The 19,465-nt window shown below is 38.4% G+C and overlaps 1 protein-coding gene across 2 annotated transcripts in view; it reads right to left on the reverse strand.

The window, feature by feature from the left end:
- Window positions 1-19,465, reverse strand: part of CDH6 (cadherin 6) — a 142,654-nt gene that overhangs the window by 19,883 nt on the left and 103,306 nt on the right. For both annotated transcript variants that reach the window (XM_043488899.1, XM_043488901.1), the window contains exons 3-7: window positions 15,637-15,931; window positions 11,964-12,083; window positions 8,843-9,010; window positions 5,408-5,595; window positions 2,988-3,241 (exon numbers count right to left, since the gene is read on the reverse strand). In XM_043488899.1, the coding sequence (XP_043344834.1) occupies window positions 2,988-3,241; window positions 5,408-5,595; window positions 8,843-9,010; window positions 11,964-12,083; window positions 15,637-15,931 (1,025 nt within the window). The remainder of the gene's footprint in view (window positions 1-2,987; window positions 3,242-5,407; window positions 5,596-8,842; window positions 9,011-11,963; window positions 12,084-15,636; window positions 15,932-19,465) is intronic.

Here is a 19,465-nt window from a genome sequence, read left to right on the forward strand (position 1 = left end):
TAATGCTTGGGGAAGAATTCTCTAGTATTAATTATACACTTAAGATGGCATCTAACACTTAATTGTTCCATATTTATGTCTTGAATAACCAAAAACTATATACGGTTGTACTTTCTGAATATAAGAATCAGTTATAATTCTCCTATAAAAGAAACCACTGGAACATACATCTATGTACCAATGTATCTATATATATTTTTATCTTTATGTCTATACATGAAATCCATATGTACCAAAGAAAAACTGGCAGAAAAAATTTTAAAATTAGTTGACAGCCAACCTAGCTTCTGACAAGCTAACTACTTCCTATAATGAAACAAAATAAATACGATGGGTAAAAGTGGTATGTGGTATAAAAGTAAAACAGATATAAAAATGCAGCCTAAATTCCCAGAAGACATTATCTCTTTCATTAGAAATATTTTGACCGATCAAAGAGGTAATCAAAGTTCGTATTTATAAATTTCAAGCATTAGCACATTTAAATTGGTCTTGATATTGACTTGCTAAGATTGTTTTCTTATGCAATATACAAACTTTGAGTAAAAGCACGTTGTGAAAGTACTTAAAGTTATTCATGTTGTATAAGCAAAGGCCATCGTTTAAATTCCTTGTTGCGTGTGTGCTACGTGCTTCGTACTAGGTTGCCTCTCTTGTGTCCCACTCCTTGAGACCCCATGGACTGTAGCCCTCCAGGCTCCTCTGATCATGGGATTCTCCAGGCAAGAATACTGGAGTGGGTTGCCATGCCCTCCTCCAGATCTTCTGGACCCAGCGATTGAACCCATGTCTGGTATGTCTCCTGCATTGGCGGGTGGGTTATTTACAACGAGTGCCCCCTGGGAAGCCCATTTTCCTTATTAATAATGTTACATGTATATGGAAGATGGAGCTCTCATGTGGCTACTCTGGGTTGCCCGTCATGGAATTCAAGGAAATATTCCGGTAGAATGATAAAACAACAAAGTCTCTTTCCCCAGAGATTTAAAATTATTCTCTGAAAATAAGTCAGGCATTTCTGTGTTTTAGATGTGGGACTTGCCATGAGGTTTCATTTGAACAAAGGACTCAATGGCTGAAAAGTTAGGAAACAATTGCCTTAGAACCTCAGTCTTTCATCTGCAAAAAAAATATTCTTCATGCAACAACCAATGTGATCCTTTTAGAGAGTAGTTTTGGATTAGTTAACTCTGCTCAAAGCTTGCCAGTGGCTTCTTACCTCAATCAGAATAAAATCCAGTGGTTACGAGGACCCACAAATCCCAGTAGGACCTGCTTCACTCACCACCTACCGAACCTCTCTGTTGCCTGATGCTTGATACTGTAACTTCTCTTCATCAGTGACTGCTCTCAGCTTGGCCGGCCTCTCCTCCCATATGCCAGGCAAGCTCTGATATCAGGTCGTCCCCTTGCTTTTCCCTCTTCTTGGCACCTTCTTTCCCCAGATATCAATGTGGTTCATCCCTTCATTTCATTCAAATCTTTACTCAAATGATTTCCAACAAGGCCAGGCCTGACTGCACTATCTAAGACAGTATCCAGATGCTTTTGAGTTCTTTCTTTCCTCTGGCTGTGCCACACAGCGTGGGGGATCTTAGCTTCCTGACCAGGGATTGAACCCAAGCCCACTGCATTGGAAGTGTGGAGTCTTAACCACTGGACCACCAGGGAAGTCCCACCCTTTGTCTTCTCCATCTTATTTTGCTGCTTACACTTTGGTGTCACTTGACACATCACAGGGCTTCCCTGGTGGCTCAGACAGTAAAGAATCTGCCTGCAATTCAAGAGACCCAGGTTCAGTCCTTGGGTCGGGGAGATCCCCCGGAGAAGAGAATGGCAACCCACTCCAGTATTCTTGCCTTGAGAATTCCATAGACAGAGGAGCCTGATGGGCTACAGTTGGACACAACTGAGCAACTAACACGCCCACATATTCATTGTTTGCTCATTTCTGTCATCCCCAGTTAGAACGCAAGCTCCCTGCATTCAGGACTGGGTACTGTTCTCACTCATATCCCCAGCGCCTAGACCAGGCCTGGCACATGGCAAGTGCCCTGAGCAGAGATTTTTGGACTCACTGGCATAATTTCTCAGTCTGCTTACTTTCTTCACGGGGTGTAATTGACACAATAATATTCTGGTTTAGCACTTTTCTCAGCGAGTCAACTAAGCTATGGGTAAAGGCTTGAAGCTGTGGACTCCAGTGCTTTTGTGATAAGATTCTAGCATACTTAAGCAATGATGGTCTCAAAGAGCCATGAGGCTTTCTTACAACGTAATTTACAGTGAAGGTGTACAGGGAAAATAGAGCTTGCTTACTTGGTATATATTTGGACTCAACTCTATTAATTTCCCCATGATTTCCCAGACATATATCATGAAACTGTGCTTGTTTTTATCCATGTCTGCAAAAGAAAAAAATTACGCATCCAAATGGAGCATAATTCTGCCTGTAAGTGTTATATGGTAGGTTCTTCCACACTTGAAAAACAGACTTTCAAGCCCAGTGCCTTGTTTGTTAAAAGTACTTCCTCCGCCAACTTCGACAAATCTAAGACCTGAAAAGAAATCCCAGCCCATTCAACTGCATTACCTTGTACCACTCCCATGTAAGCAATAAACTCCTTACAGCTCATTTTATGTCTTCCCCCCAAATTAAAAAAATAATTTTGGGGGCTGACTGAAAGCATACAGGATCTTAGTTTCCTAACCAGAAATTGAACCCATTCCCTCTGCAGTGGGAGGGCAGAATCTTAGCCACTGAACCACCAGAGAAATCCCCAAATGTTGAGTTTTTAAGGTTTATTTAGTTGCTAAAATAATATTTTATATTGCACAAGAAGTGTAAAGGTAGTAGAAGTAAAGTAATATTTTAAGGAAGATACAACTAATTGGAAAAAAGGATTCATCTTTTCCAATTTACAAGAAAATATTTGAATTTAAATCAGCAAACTTATGGAAGAGACATGTCACAGAAGTGTGCTTACTTGACAGGGTTCCTGGCAGCATCTGGGTCTTGGGCTGTGACCGAGCCTATTGTCGTATTTATCTGAGCATCTTCTCTTATTTGCAGGATGTAGGCCAGTTTGCTGAAGACAGGGGGCTCATCTACATCTTCCACCATAATTCTCACCGTGGCTGAGTCTTTGAACGGACCCAGGTAGAGAAAGCGGGGTTCTACGTGAGGATTGGAGGCTTCCACTTTAAGGGTGTACACTTTCTTCTTTTCAAAGTCCAAGAGCTTGTGGGAAGTGAAGGGAGGAAGAAATGACATATTTAAAGCAGTCAAGACACAGAAAGTCAAGACATGAGCCATTTTTAATGCAAACCACTGACAAATGAATGTGATCATATTGCTTTGAGACATTACTACACAGCATAATGTTGGGAAAAAACATGTGAGTTCAGATGCCACACAATCCTGATGAAATTGTGGGCAGAAGTCATGCACCAGGAATGAAAGTTTATGATGGGCAGGAGAGGGCACTAGAAGCAGGAGAGAACCTAAACAGGCCCCTTTTATAAAAGTCCTTATATTTGACTATCAGGAGCCACACCAGGGGCAGGTTGGCAAATATGTGGTAGAGCATTCTGTGTCAGATGTTGTCACATTTGGCTTTAACTGAACAGTCACTGAGTGTTTAAAATTTGTCAGAGAACTTCCCTGGCGGTCCAGTGGTTAAGACTCTGTGCTTCCAATGTAGGGGGCATGGGTTCAGTCCCTGGTGGAGGAACTAAGATCATAGCTAGGATGGAGCGTCGCTGGTTTGCAGCCTAATTTCCTATTCCTTGTTCAGATAAAACAAAATTTGTTTTTTGTTTTTTTGTTTTTGGCATGAGGTGTTAAAATATTCCAAGTGATATCCAGATAAGGGCATCTGGCTAATTATTTGCCAAGGAAAGTAATGATCATTGTTGTCAGAGGTCTGTAGGAGAAGTATCTCTGCTTCTGGAGACATAGTGAACCCAAATGCTTATTGCTGACTTTTAGTTTTAGATGATAATATGACAAGGCTCACTAGAAACACAATTAATCAAGATGTTAGTGAATGTGATTTAGTCGGCTAGGCAAAATTTCAGCATGAATCTGATAAGGCACCAAGAAAATTAAAAAGGTTAATGCACACTAATGGGCTTCCTAATTATATTATAGTATAAAACATTGATCTGAATGTCACTGAAACATGTTTTATTGTGTTTCCAGATATTAAGACATACAATCCAAAGCTTAAGAGGGAAATTTTTCTTCTTATTTACATCCACCTATGCTTATATTTACCAGCAAATAAAACATTACACCAAAGGAGAGAGAAAATATGACACGATACATAATAAAAGTGAACTCATTAAACACAGTAACCAAAATTAATATTATTTTTAGCTTTGAAGCACACAGTTTATTGATTTTTAATTTTTGCCATATTTTAGTACACTGCTCCATGACAATTTTGGGGGTAAATAAGTACATAGGGGACAAATAAAAATTCAGAACATAAAGTTTTTGTGTGCGTGTTCCAGAGTAGTGATTAACTACGTAAGAGAAAAATAGGAATTCAGAATATAAAATCTTAATTACTGCATTTCAAAAAGTAGCTAAAGAGCTTGCAGGAAATTTTGTTACTTTATTTTTGTGGTCTTTCTATATTTTCTCTCTCTAATTCAAACCATCTTTGTCACTGCTTGTATTACTCCTTTCCTTCAAATCATGTAGTGGAATTTGTAGTTATATGTGTTTCTTTGTTCATTTGCTTTCTTGTCCATAGGAGCGGTTCCATGAGAGCAGAGACCATCTTGTTGAATGTACTACTGCATCTCCAGCATTCAAACGGTGTCTGGCACTGTTTTAAAATTTATTCTTCACTTATATTATTTATTCATGTATTTTTATGTGTTTCATTTGTTTATGCTATTTACTTAGGAACCTTTTAATACAAATTTATTAAATAGTATAGAATTAATGAATGCATAAGATTATTGAGAACCCCTGAAAGCCAACCAAAGAACTCTCAATGTAATTAGACTACATCTTAAAAAAATTTGGGCTTCCCAGTGGTGCTAGTGGTAAAGAACCCGTCTGTCAACGCAGGTGATATAAGAGACACGGGTTCAATCACTGGGTTGGGAAGATCCCCTGGAGATGGGAATGGTAACCTACTCCAGTATTCTTGCCTGGAAAATCCCATGGACAGGGGAGCCTGGTGGGCTACAGTCCATGGGGTCACAAAGAATAGGACATGACTGAAGCATCTTGGCATGTGTGCAATGCATGCAACACTCTTACTCTTAAAAAAATGAATAAGCAAGACTTGAGAGGAATGTTCATGTGAGATGTAATTGCCCCCAGTTACTTGGGGACCAGAGAAAAATAAATGCTTTCATTTGCACAGTATTTTTAAAAATGCATTACCTTTTTGACAGTTATAATCCCTTCCTGAGTTTCCTGATCGGTGATGACATCAAACATGTCCAGCCCCTCTCCCTCTGTAATGCTGTACTCGATTTCAGCATTTTCTCCCACGTCGGCATCGCTGGCTTTGATCCTGCCAATTGGTGTACCCGGTGGAGAAGATTCAGGGGTTTTAAACTGATATGTACCTATTAATTAGCAGACAGATATAAGTCAAACACAGACTAATTACACCCCATCATAATAAAAACAAAACCCATTTTCTAGCAGTTTGTTCAGATAGTACCATGGATGCAGACAGATTTGTGCTTTCCTTAAAATAATTAATGGTGCCCTTGTCTCTTTAATGTTTTTACTTTCATGGTTGTTAAGAATATTTCTTCTATTTCATGACTTGTCTCTTGGCAAAGGGAAAACACTTTTCTTGTCCTGTAAGTAGGCTTCCAAGTTTACGGTGTGATTGTGAGAAAGCCTGAACTGTTAGAGGAGGGTGCAGTTTTCGAAGCCTCCTGTTAATGTAATCTAGCAGAAAGAACAGAAAAGAATTTAACTTGAACTGTGACTTTAAGCCAGTTACTAGGTATTCTTTAAGAGTTCTTTCTGTCATTGTTAATAGTAACTGAAGATGAAAACAAACAGCATACTTCAGAGAACGTATCCAAGTAGAGATGAGATTCCTTCACTCATATGTGGAGCTGGTTTAGTTGCAGTTAGGATATATAAATACATTGAGGAATAAAGCTCTGAAATTTTTCTAGTTTTGACTAGATTTTTTTCCCTTTAAATATTAGTGTCTTTTTTATACACGGATCTCTCCCATTCTTGTATTTATACTACTAATTAAAAAGTCTATTATGTAGACATACACTTTTCTTACATCTTCATGTTGGAAATTAGTCAAAGGAGACTACATGTGAGTTTCAATTTAGATATGCCAGGCTAGCATGTCCTTAGCGCTACCCCTCCACCCCAAAATAGCAGAAACAAAAGTTATCCTACTCTCGCCCATTACATTTTACCCACCATTTACACAAATTGCCTTGGAAAGAAAATTTACACTGCCACTACTAAACTGTGAAAGTCGCTCAGTCGTGTCTGACTCTTTGTGACCCCATGGAGTTCTCCAGGCCAGAATACTGGAGTGGGTAGCCTTTCCCTTCTGCAGAGGATCTTCCCAACCCAGGGATCAAACCCAGGTCTTCCACATTGCAAGCGGATTCTTTACCAACTGAGCTATCAGGGAAGCCCACTAAGGTAGAATACTTTAATAATATTTAATTCACTAAGTATTGAGCTCATTCTTGATACAATGATAAAAGAGGCCAGTTTTATCATGAGGGAAGTGGAAGTGTACTTGGGTGCCTCCAATCCCTTCCTGTATTCTCCTATCCCTGTCCTTGGGACATTATGCAGAAATGATCACAGTCTCTTCTAGGAGAGAGTGGAGAGGGGGAAGTCCCCTGGTAACAAGTTATGGGTAAATCCTCCTGCTATCCTTCCCCAAGCCATTCCCACATAGAAAAGAGGTCTTGGGAGAAAGTGTTGGTGATCCTGATTTTTTCATGTCAGGCTCCTGAATGGATGTTTTAAGGTTCATAAAAACTTTCTTCTGCCCGTTAAATCAGAAATCAGTTAGCTATTCTGTTTTTGCATTTAGCTAACTATGATTAAATACTTGAAAAAAGTAGACAGTATGGAAATTCCTTAAAAAACTAGGAATAAAACCACCATATGACCCAGCAATCCCACTCCTAGGCATATACCTTGGGGAAACCAAAACTGAAAAAGACACATGTATCCCATTGTTCACTGCAGCACTATTTATAATAGCTAGAACATGGAAGCAACCTAGATGTCCATCAACAGACATCAGCTGTCCATGGACAGTTGAATGGATAAAGAAGTTGTGGTACATATACACAATGGAATATTACTCAGCCATAAAATGGAACACATTTGAGTCAGTTCTAATGAGGTGGATGAACCTAGAACCTATTATACAGAGTGAAGTAAGTCAGAAAGAGAAAGATAAATATCATATTCTAACGCATGTATATGGGATCTAGAAAAATGGTATTGAAGAATTTATTTACAGGGCAGCAATGGAGAAACAGACATAGAGAATAGACTTATGGACCTGGGGAGAGGGGAGGAGAGGGTGAGATGTGTGGAGAGAGTAACATGGAAACTTCTATTACCATATGTAAAATAGATAGCCAAAGGGAATTTGCTGTCTGGCTCAGGAAACACAAACGGGGGCTCTTTATCAACCTAGAGGGGTGGGATGGGGAGGGAGCCGGGAGGGAGGTTCAAAAGGGAGGGGATGTATGTATACCTATGGCTGATTCATGTTGAGGTTTGACAGAAAACAGCAAAATTCTGTAAAGCAATTATCCTTCAATAAAAAATAATTTTTAAAAAAGTTCTTATTGGTCCGTGTGTATCTCCATTATAAAAGAAGCTCTTAATCAGTTGATTGGCTTTAAAAAAACGGCCACATTTGAATAAGTGGGTTTTGTACTTACTGATGGGCAACTATTTTCTCCTAGAAGAAGGGATTCAGGTATTAAATAGTTTTCTCCAGTGGCTCAGACAGTAAAGAATCTGCCTGCAATGCAGGAGACCTGGATTCGATCCCTGGGTTGGGAAGAACCCCTGGAGAAGGGGACAGCACCCACTCCAGTGTTCTGGCCTGAAGGATCCCATGGACTGTGTTGTCCATGGGGTCGCAAAGAGTAGGATATGACGGAGTGACTTTCACTTAGGAAATCATGGTCAGAAAGGGATTTTGATGTTGGAAGAAAAATGACATGAAAACCAGTACCTACTGAGGTCTATAAGTGAAAAGGTCAAGTGTATTGCTTAAGAGTGGGCACTTATCTTCCTTCATCTTCCTTCTTATCTAATCATGACTGTTAAAGATTTCAGAGATGACTTTTGGTATCTCAGTTAACCATAGTGTGGAAAACTATTTATGAGTACAAATGGCTTAAGTGCATAGTTATTTCTACAGTTTTATTTTTAGAAACAGTAAAATGATAAATCCTCCCCTTGCAAAGACTTAAAGGAGATTACATGCCTGATTAAATTCACAAAATATACAGTCGAGTTTTTCCTAACAAATAGCAGCATGCTTGTAAACATATGTTCTGCACAAGCATATTTATGTCTGTGGTAGTCTTATTAATAAAGAAAAATAAAACAATGATATTGCCTTTATAATAACAGACATATCAGGCAAGTGCTCAGCTAATTACTGATAAACATTTACATCTACTGAGCATCAGTACTGTCAGTTCATTTTTAATAAATGTGCAAGTTCTTACTAAGTTCACTAACTTTGGCAATTAATAACAATAAAAAAAAAATATCATTCTTAAAGTTACAGTTTTACAAAAGTTCCCTGAAGAAAGTCATTCAATCAAATGTTCCTACTCTGGGGAAACCGAGGAGGGTTGTCATTGACGTCGGTCAGCGTGATGTTCACCGTGGTAGTCCCAGATAATCCGCCCATCTGGCCGCCCATATCCTTGGCTTGAATCACTACTTGGTACTGCTCCCTGTTTTCTCGATCCATGTTGAGCAAGGCTGTCTTGATGATACCTGTGGGTATGAAATTCAGAAATGGAAAGGGATGTAGTAAAAATTACTTTCCAAAATTATTAATTTATGCAAACAAATATAGATTGTCACCCACAATGTGCCTAACACTATGCAGATGTCATGGGTGACCATAAAGATGATTGATTATAGATAACCTTTGTACTGAAGGAAATTAAAACCACATAGGGGAGGTAGATACATTAAAACACACATACACACACACACACATAAACTCATTCACCTATAATGCAAGAAGAATGAAAACGAATGTAAATTACATCCTTCAGTAATGCAGACTGTAAGTTGTATAACTGTTAAGTGTTATAAGATGACATAGCAAAACATAACTTGGCATGTGGCACAGTGATATACTACTATGCCACAGTAGAATAAAAGACAATTAGGTGTATTATGAGGAAATTGTTAAGAAAGTCATATGTACTTGAAAAGACTTCCCTAATGGCTCGGGGGGTAAAGAATCTGCCTGCTGATGCATGAGACGTGGGTTCGATCCCTGGATAGGTAGATCCACTGGAGGAGGAAGCAGCAACTCATTCTAGTATTCTTGCCTGGGAAATTCTAAGGACTGGGGAGTCTGGCGGGCTGCAGTCCATGGGGTCAAGAAGAGTTGGACATGACTGAGCATGCATATGTATGTGCGTATACTTGCACAGACTCTTGAGTTTCACTTTATTGAATTCACTGATTCCTCATCAAATATACCCACCATAACGAATGTTCTGAAGATCTTCTAAACCACAGAACTATGGTCTTACGAAAACAGTATCGGTTCTCTCATAATAATCATCTTGTATGATCCTAGAGAATCTTCTCCCCAAAGCTGAGGTGAACTTTAGTTCAACAGATCCTAGCAGTGACCAACACTCTTCAGCTAGATAAAAATTATCTCTATTGTTAGGTAGTTATAAAATACTTAAAGAACTTCTAAAATTTCATCTACTTTCTGTGTAAGGCTTAGGCTTAAATTAACCACAGTCTTTCAAAACTCACTGATGAAGTCTTTATAACCTTCTCTGGTGGCACATTCCAGTGCTTAATGACTAATGAAACTGAAAATATCTTTCTTTACTATTAACAGAATATCTCAGACAACAGGTCAATTTTATTCCTATAGTGCTGGCTCCAGTGAAAGTGAAACTGCTTTCTATTCTCCAAATAATAGTACTTCTCTATTTAAATACAGGAGATCACCTTAGCCTTTTGTCTTTTAAGTTGAATAATTTTAATTTTTCATCCTCATTGTCTTTAAACTCAACATTTTCTTTCTCCTTGGGATTCTTTCCAAGTTCATTGCACCTCTTACATTGATTTCCAACTAGATATAGTAACTTAGAAAGGTTTTGATATCCAAACAATAATGGAAGCTTGAAAATTGTGTAAAAGGAACTTGACTCCTAACATGATAGCAAAAATACATGTGGAATTTACTATACAGTACAAGTTCAGTTCAGTTTAATTGCTTCATTGTGACCGACTCTTTGTGACCCCATGGACTGCAGCACACCAGGCCACCCGTGTCCGTCACCAACTCCTGGAGCTTACTCAAACTCACGTCCATCGAGTCAGTGATGCCATCCAACCATCTCATCCTTGGTCATCCCCTTCTCCTCCCACCTTCAATCTTTCCCAGCATCAGGGTCTTTTCAAATGAGTCAGTTCTTCACATCAAGTGGCCAAAGTATTGGAGTTTCAGCTTCAGCATCAGTCCTTCCAGTGAATATTCAGGACTGATTTCCTTTAGGATAGACTGGTTGGATACCCTTGCAATCCAAGAGAATCTCAAGAGTCTTCTCCAACACCACAGTTCAAAAGCATCAATTCTTCAGCACTCAGCTTTTGTTATAGTCCAACTCCCACATCCATACATGACTGCTGGAAAAACCATAGCTTTGACTAGACGGACCTTTGTTGGTAAAGTAATGTCTCTGCTTTTTAATATGCTGTCTAGGTTGGTCATAGCTTTTCTTCCAAGGAGCAAGCATCTTTTAATTTCATGGCTGCAGTCACCATCTGCAGTGATTTTGGAGCCCAAGAAAATAAAGTCTGTCACTGTTTCTATTATTTCCCATCTATTTGCCATGAAGTGACAGGACCGGATGCCATGATCTTAGTTTTCTGAATGCTGAGTTTTAAGCCAAAGTTACAATACAATACAAGTGGTATATATTAAAACATAATTCGTCATAGATAGTATGCTACTTTGTGGAGAAAGTGCAGAAAACTGAGATGTGGAAAAAAGAGTTAAGGCAATCCATTTTTTTTTTTTTTAGGGCAGTATCAATTAAGATAAGCTAGACAATGTGACAACAAACAAAGTAAAATCTCAGTGGTTTAACAAAACTAAAGTGTTCTGGGTAGGCCAGAAAGAAAATTTGCTCATGATAACCTTTAGATATTCAGGCTGAAGACTCACTTGATACTGGTTTCCATCCATGATCACTGTGGCAAGTGGGAGGGAAAATGGTGGATTATGCACCAGGTCTAAAAGTTTTACTTGGAAATGACTCATATGACTACCACATTTCATTGCCCCAAATAAATCACATGGCTATATCTAGCTTTCCAGTAAGGTAGAGAGATGCAATCCTACTAAGTGACTAGAAAAAGAAGAATCAGAATAAGTGTAAACAACCCTCTTGGCTATCAAAAAGGGTTGGCCTTTTAGTTTTATCTCAAACTGGAAGAAATAATAAGGCAATGTGTAATTTTTCCAAATCTCCCTTGTATAAACACAGTAGATGAAAGATCCATTGTCAGATTTCTTGATTAAAATGATCTGGATGTCATGTTTACAAATATGTCATTGGTGCTTGGAGATGAATCTAAGAAAATTCAATCACACTGATTGTTTTTATTAAAAATATGCTAGCTCAGCTGAGCATGTCAATTAAAATTACAGATCTTAAAAAGAAGATGCAAGAGGAATTCTAACCTGTTTCTGATTCAACTGAAAAATAGGGCTGCCCCTGTAGGATGCTATAGACAACTTTAGCACTGTTCCCGTAGGTTGGATCATCAGCATCAGTTGCAGTGACTTGGACAACAAATGTGCCTGTAATGAAAGAAACATGAATTGAAAATAAATTAAGGGTTCATTATGGATCCTTGATACCCACACATTGGGAAAAAGCACAATCATACTTCTATACAAAACTATCATGGCAAGGGAGTGGAGAACCACAGTAGGAATCTGGGCTAAAAAGCCTTGGATTTCTTATTCTGAAAGAATGTGAGCAATGTTCATAAATATTGAAAGGATTAAATTGGGCTTCCTAGGTGACTCAGTGGTAAAGAATCCGGCTGCAATTCAGGAAACATAGGTTCCATATCTGGGTTGGGATCATTCTCTGGAGAAGAAAATGGCAACCCACTCCAGTATTCTTGCCTAGGAAATCCCATGGACAGACTGGCAGGCTACAGTTCATGGGACTGCAAAAGAACTGGATATGGTCGCTCAGCTGCTAAAGAATCTGCTTGCAATGCAGGAGACCTGGGTTTGATCCCTGGGTTGGGAAGATCCCCTGGAGAACGGAAAGGCTACCCATCTGCTGTATTCTTGCCTGGAGAATCCCCATGAACAGAGGAGCCTGGTGGGTTACAGTCCATGAGGTCGCAAAGAGTCAGACACGATTGAGCGACATTCACTTCCCATTAGTGACTAAAAACAACAAGGATTAAATTAAAGGGGAGCATGGGAATGATCATGACTTTGGGTGGAACTGATTCCAGTCCATCTCCAAGGGTGAGATTTGATTGGGATTTTGCTACAGTGATTCTTTCAAGTTGTCTAGGCCTAAATATATTGGTATCTTGTACTACTTTTTCTACAAGGATTAGTTTAGGTATTGTTCAGTTGGAGGGCCATTTGTGATTTTGCTGAAAGTTTGTTGTGTCATAGGTGCTTTTGCCCCCTGAATGTAACGTTCTGATGTGGAGCCTGAAAATGCAGCAGGTATTTTGTGATCTTGGCAGTGCCAGTCTGAGGACAAAGCTGAAAAGGACAAAATTACAGAGAAATAGCTAGGGTCCAAATCAAACTATGTTCAAAGTCCACTTTGCTTTTAGACTTAATGTGACCACTAAACACTTTCATTGTTTAAAGTAATTTGAATTGGGTTTTCTGTTATTTATAAATAAAAGCATCCTAGGTGATAGATTTATCACCTAGGATGATAATTCTAAGAGGCTGAAAGACCTTGCCTTGAACCTTAAGAGAAGTAGTTTTGGATTAAGTAAAGAATTAATTGGAATAGTGGAGAATACACATCTGGAATTTATAATCCCCAAAGATGATTATAATTAAGTGTACAAAGAAAGCTATGCTGTTTCAGATTGGCATTCTTATTTTAGAGACCATAGTCTCTAAATACCATTCAAATACCATTCAAAGTACCCCTAATCCCCATGAAATTCCATGCAAATTTTTATGTGTATGCCTAAATGGATATGACACAGTAGAGAAGTGTCATAGATTTTATCTGATTCTGAAAGGGGTCTGTGACTTCCTAAAAAGGTAAGACCCTCTGATTAAGATCATTTTATGGATGAATTTTGGTATTCATATAAGACAGAGTAAACATACTGATAGAATTCTCCTGTCCATGAACAGGGTAGGGAAGTCACAGTTAAGGAATACTGGAATTTTCACCTTGCTCTTATAATATCTAACCAATTCTATTCATTGAACTAATACACTATACTGTCTTAGGGTGGCATACTCTTGGATGGAGCATGTTGATGCATGAGATAGAGCATCCATCCTTGTAATTTAGCAAGGAATGAGGGAAGAATGAAAGCATAAGATTTTATTTATTTATTTATTTTTTCTGGCATGTGGGATCTTCCTGGGTAAGGGATCGAACTTGAGTGTCTTGCGTTGTCAGGCAGATTCTTTACCACTGAGCCACCAGAGAAGCCCAGAAAGCATAAGATTTTAGAGTGAGAATTAATAGTAGAAGTCAACAAACATCTATGTTCATACTTGACATCAATGCACAATTTGATTGCTTTTAGAATATGATTATCTGGATATTTTGAATGCCTATTAGTTGCTGGTGTGGTACTTGGGGTTGTGCACTTGTTTTTTCCTTTCATTCTTATGATAGGGATTTAGGAGTTGATGTTTATTATTTCTTTTCTATAGATATGAAACTGGAGGGTCAGAGACATCAAGTTGTTTATTTTCCTAAGGCCATGTAGTTGCTTATTAGTAGTGATAGTTTCAAACTCTGGTCCATTTGACACCAAAGTCCATTTATACCACCTTGTTGCTGTCCCACTACCTTTATGTGATTCCTTTAGGATTCCTTTATTATCACAATAATGGCATGTTAATTTATGATAATGATGAATATCAACGTAACTGTGCCTGTGTGCAAATTGGAAAAAGCCTTCTTTTCCTCAAGACCTGTTATTGCCAGGTACCCCCCAAATATTTACAAAGCATATTTGACTCTATAATGGCTTCAGAAGCAAATGGTGCCCCTTTGATTGCACAGTCACGCTTTTCACATCTGCCTATATAGCTGCTCTGCCTGGTGCTGATCATCAGACAGCCTTTCATTAATTCTTTTTGCCCTTTACCACACAGAGGAAAAATATTTTTTTCCTAACAAATCTTCTGTTTAAAAGAATTCTAATCCTCCACTTTGGTGATGATTTGTGATTTTTCTAACAAAATAAAGTGACTTCAAGTAATGAGATGAGCAACTTCTTCATGAGAAAAATTTGGATGTTTTATAATCATTTCTGTAGATTAGCTATTGTTCAAGTCTTGGAACTGTGAACTGAAATATCCGTGATATCTGACTCACAGAATGATGGAAATGTTTTTATTATGTAATCTAGCCCTTTTGAACTTGACACTGAGTGAAACTTAAAATAACCCTTTACACAAGTAGTTGAAAATTTGTCACTGTCTCTCCTGAAGTGTTTTAATGTGGTTCACAATGATGTCAGTAGGATTTTTTTTCTTAATTTAAGAAAAATTCACATTTTCTCAATCTAAGTAAACTAAATGCACACATTAAAATTGGTAGTAGAATTCTGCACAGAGTATTAACTAACCATATTAATGTCATGAAAGTCTCAATTTTCACCAATTAGTAAAGAATATATCCCATAGACATCATCTGTGTATTTTTCATGGATTTTTAAAACAGTTTTCTTTGAGTCTCTTTCTCAAATATAATTACTCTTCAGTCTGAACTGTAAACTCAGGGCTTTTGTTTTCCACTGGGGAGATCCTTACCTAATGCCCAATTCTACTATGGGCTAAAAGAAATAGAGAGGACTATCAAGAAATAAAGTGGACATTTAAAGTGGGAGAGGAAACAGATGAAATGATCTCTCCTTCTCCCTGCCCTTCTCACTCTGCTGCTTTTCATTCGCTAATCACTAGAGCAAATGTTGTTTTCTTAAAAATAATAAGACTAATCTCAGGAGATACTGGTCCACTTCCAAAAAGGACCTAAATGGATTGTTTGAAACACAGTGCATCTAGAATGTAGCAGCCAAGTTCATTCACTTCAGCAAATTTCACTCATAGGATTCCTGATTCAGCTGATGTACTACTATAGGAAACAATTGAATCACATCTCACTTACCGACATCAGACATTTCGGGAACAGTGGCCGTGTAAACCTCCTTGGTGAATATTGGTTCATTGTCATTGATGTCATGGATCTTGATGATGAATTCAGACTCGGGCTCCACGGGTCTCCCTGTTTTTCTGTTTATAGCCTGAGCTCGAAGTATGTAAACAGGTTTTTCTTCCCTGTCCAGCCTCTTTGTGGCCTGTATGTCCCCTGTGTTTTCATTGATAATGAAGAGATCTCCTGCTCCATCTCCTGAAAGGATATATTTAAGTGATCCATCTCCTCTATCCTGGTCTGAATGTAACTAGTGTAGAAAAAAAAAATTAAAGAAAGTAAAAGTCAAGCATGTGATCCTAAACTGTTTGTCTTCATGATGCAATGCAAAGTTAACTTTCATTCAAGTCTTTCTAAGGGTTGCAGATTTTTTTTCTTTTACTGTTTATGGAAATCCTCAATAGTAAATGCCATTTGTTAATGAGCATGTTTCCTTATAATCACAGAAATTTCCAGAACTGGAATTCGTGTAAAGTTTAGTAATCTTCATTTTGAAGAATCAAAAACTACAGGCCAGAACAATAGAAAAATGCCCAAGGACACTTCAGGGTATTTTAGTTTAATATGGGAAAGGACCTTCTAAAAATTAGAGTCAGCCTAAAATTGAATAATCTGCTTTATGAAGTAGTGGGTTCTCTGCCCCTGAAGGCAATCAAGCAGAAGCTCTGATAAGATAAACAGCCAGTGACATGGGTCTGGGTAAAGGGTTGAGCTAATGAACATAAAGACACAACTAAAGTGAAGAGGATGATTTTAACTTGAAAATGTAGCCCATGTTACTTATTCTGAATTTCATTTCCACTGTATTGACTTCCCTGCTGTTTCTTTAGTTCCCTTTTTCCCACCTCAGCAAGACTTTGGGCAGTATCTCACAGGTCTTCTGATAATCTAAGGCTATTCACAATTTTTTTCAAAAAGTGCTTTTTATCAAGAACTTTTTTCAGACCTCAGTTGTAAGTATACATACAGAAAGGTTAGCGTTCATAGGAAGGCTGCTAATCTTGAAACCTGTGAGGATCCTGTGAGGTCCTCCTGGGTATAAAAGCCCTTCTGTGTTGGTTCTTTCTTGTTTGTAGAAAAAGGCTTTAGCCTCCTGGGCCTTGCCTGAGTTCCAAAGAGCAGACTCAAGCAGTTACTAATTAGGGAAGTGAGGGAATGTGCAAACAAAGGAAAAGCAAATCATTCAGTGATAAGATAGTCTTATCACTCTGTGTATAAGATAGTTATACACAGTCCTAAGAGATATACGTAACAATCTGACAAATATTTTGGGTTCTGCAGAAACAAGCCCCCCACATAAGGTGGAGGATGGTGATTTACATGCTACCACAAGCATGTAGACCCCAGATTGTTTGAAACCAGAAGGTTGATGATTATGATTCCTGAAACATTACCCTGTTACCTTACCATCAACCAGTCAGAAGAAGGTCCATAAGCAGCAATTCTCATGCCAAATGTTGCCTTTAAAAACCCCTTCCTAAAAGCTATCAGGGAGGCTGGGTCTTTTGAGCATGAGCTACCCATTCTCCTTGCTTGGTGCCTACGATACATGCTGTACTTTCCTTCATTACAACCTGGAGTCAGTAGATTGGCTTTGCTGTTCAGCAGTTGAGCAGACCCAAATTCTGTTTGGTAACAATCTCTACCTTATTTCAACTCTGTCTAAGTGGAGCACCAGCTATGTTACAATAGTAATGTCAACAACAGCAACAAGCAAACCAACTCCGTGTTCTCTTGATTAACACTGTATGGAATATTCAGAGTAACTTCTACAAACATATTTGAAAATAGAATCTCAGGGCAAAAGGGGACTTAAAAACATGTAACCCAGACTTTATATAAGTATGTCCCATGGAAAATCATTTATACAAAATGCTGAGAAAAAAAGGTTCTGTGGCCCAATAATTTTGGGAAATACTTCATATTCTGCTTCTTTCTTAGAATCTCCCACTGCCCATTAACTTAACAAAGGCTATAAGTACCTACAGTCCCAAACTGTACTGAACATTATTTGACCTGGCTTTCCTGAGCTTTCTTTGCTTATGAATCCTTTTTGGGTGTGATCCATACTGATGTTCCCCAAAACAGATTTCCAAGAAACTAATTTTGGGAAACATGAGCTAATTTAATGCATCATTGCAGAGTCAAGAAACTGAGGCTCTAGAGTACATAGAGTTTCCCAAATCACACAGATCGTGTGAGAGTCAGATTAGACTTTGAGTGCAAGAAGAGACTTTTAGATTATTCTGTGCAACCACCTCATTTTGAGAGATAAACTGTGTCCAACACCACACAGCTACTGCTAGTTAACAGCAAAGTTTGAGGAAGAGAATATTATTCATGCAATTTGTAGCCCTGAAAGCAATTTGACAGAAATAATGTAAGATAAATGCGAATGGGGAGGAAATTGCTTAGAAGTGAGACAAACGCAATAAGAAATGTAAAACAAGTGAACACCATGATTTGTGTAATGTGACATGCTAAGAAAACGTTGAAACCCTGATTACACAGAAAGAGCCACTGGGGAAAGTTTTAACTCTCCATCGTCAAATTCTAATGACTGAAGAGAGCTCTTAAAAAGCTATTTCAGTATCTCATGAGTAACGAAACCAATGTCATTGCCCATTGGATCTGGCTCTGGGGCAGCCATGGTCAGCAGCCTGGCACAGTGCAGGGAGCACCACACCAGGAGAACCATGCGTGGCTCTTGCTCATCCTCTCACTCACCAAATGTGAGATCATACAAGAGTCAATTAACCTCGCAGCACCAGGATCTTTATCAGAAAATGAAGATAATGGAGCTATAGGACAAGGCTGTCATGAAGCACTATTTAGAGACGATATACAAATACTATGTTAATTCCTACATAAACATGGGATAAAAACATGTGTTTTATAAAATATCTTCCAAATTTAAGACACTGTTACTATTATTAGCTCTTAGTTAATAATAAACAGGTTTTTGTTTTTATTTTGACTTTGAGAACTTTTTCTGAGGACTTTGAAAACCCCATTTAACAAACACACGGTATCGCTCAGGTAAAATCTGTTATCAAAAGCCAGTATTCTTCTACCAAGTGGCAACTGTTATCTTTCCATGTGATTTATTATATTCTGCATTCCGCTAGATTATAGACTCCCCTCGACTGGTTCTTTCATCACTTTCAATATGTAATCGCTGCACACTTACTGGTGAATACCATATCTGGTCACAAGATTTATCACGTAAAAGTAATCAGAAACTTATTTTTAGCTGTCAGGAGGCACCATTTTGATGACTTATAGAACAAACACCAGGACACTATAAAAGGGCAGCGGAGATGCCAACTAAGAGTGTGAACAGGGATTGCTCGGCAGATTCCACTTCTGATTTATCAATATTTGAAAACTAGTGGGAAAATGCACCTTTTCACACATATATCTTTATATATGATAATAAAACAATTTAACTTCACCCTCCTTCCAGCACAGTGTCTGCATCTGATGAAGTGCACAGGATAGAAACTTCCGGAAGCTTTAGTGTGCTCTTTCTCTACTCAGCTCCGCTTCTGTTGAACCCCCCTGGGGCCAGTTCTTTTTTTCTCTTCTTGGGGAGAAGAGGAAACATAAGACATCAGTGCAAGTGAAAGTGGTGGTGACAAGCAGACATTAGGGGTTTATTGAGCTCTTAGAATTTAATTGGATTTTTTTCTTTTGTGATGTCATTCATCATGGCCACTGTAAAAGGCAGAAGTTAAACAACAACAAATAAAAGGTTGTAGGCTGCCTGAGGCATGTTTTTTAC

This window comes from Cervus canadensis, chromosome 16 (assembly GCF_019320065.1).
Source record: "Cervus canadensis isolate Bull #8, Minnesota chromosome 16, ASM1932006v1, whole genome shotgun sequence".
In the NCBI taxonomy this organism is placed as follows: Eukaryota; Metazoa; Chordata; class Mammalia; order Artiodactyla; family Cervidae; genus Cervus; species Cervus canadensis.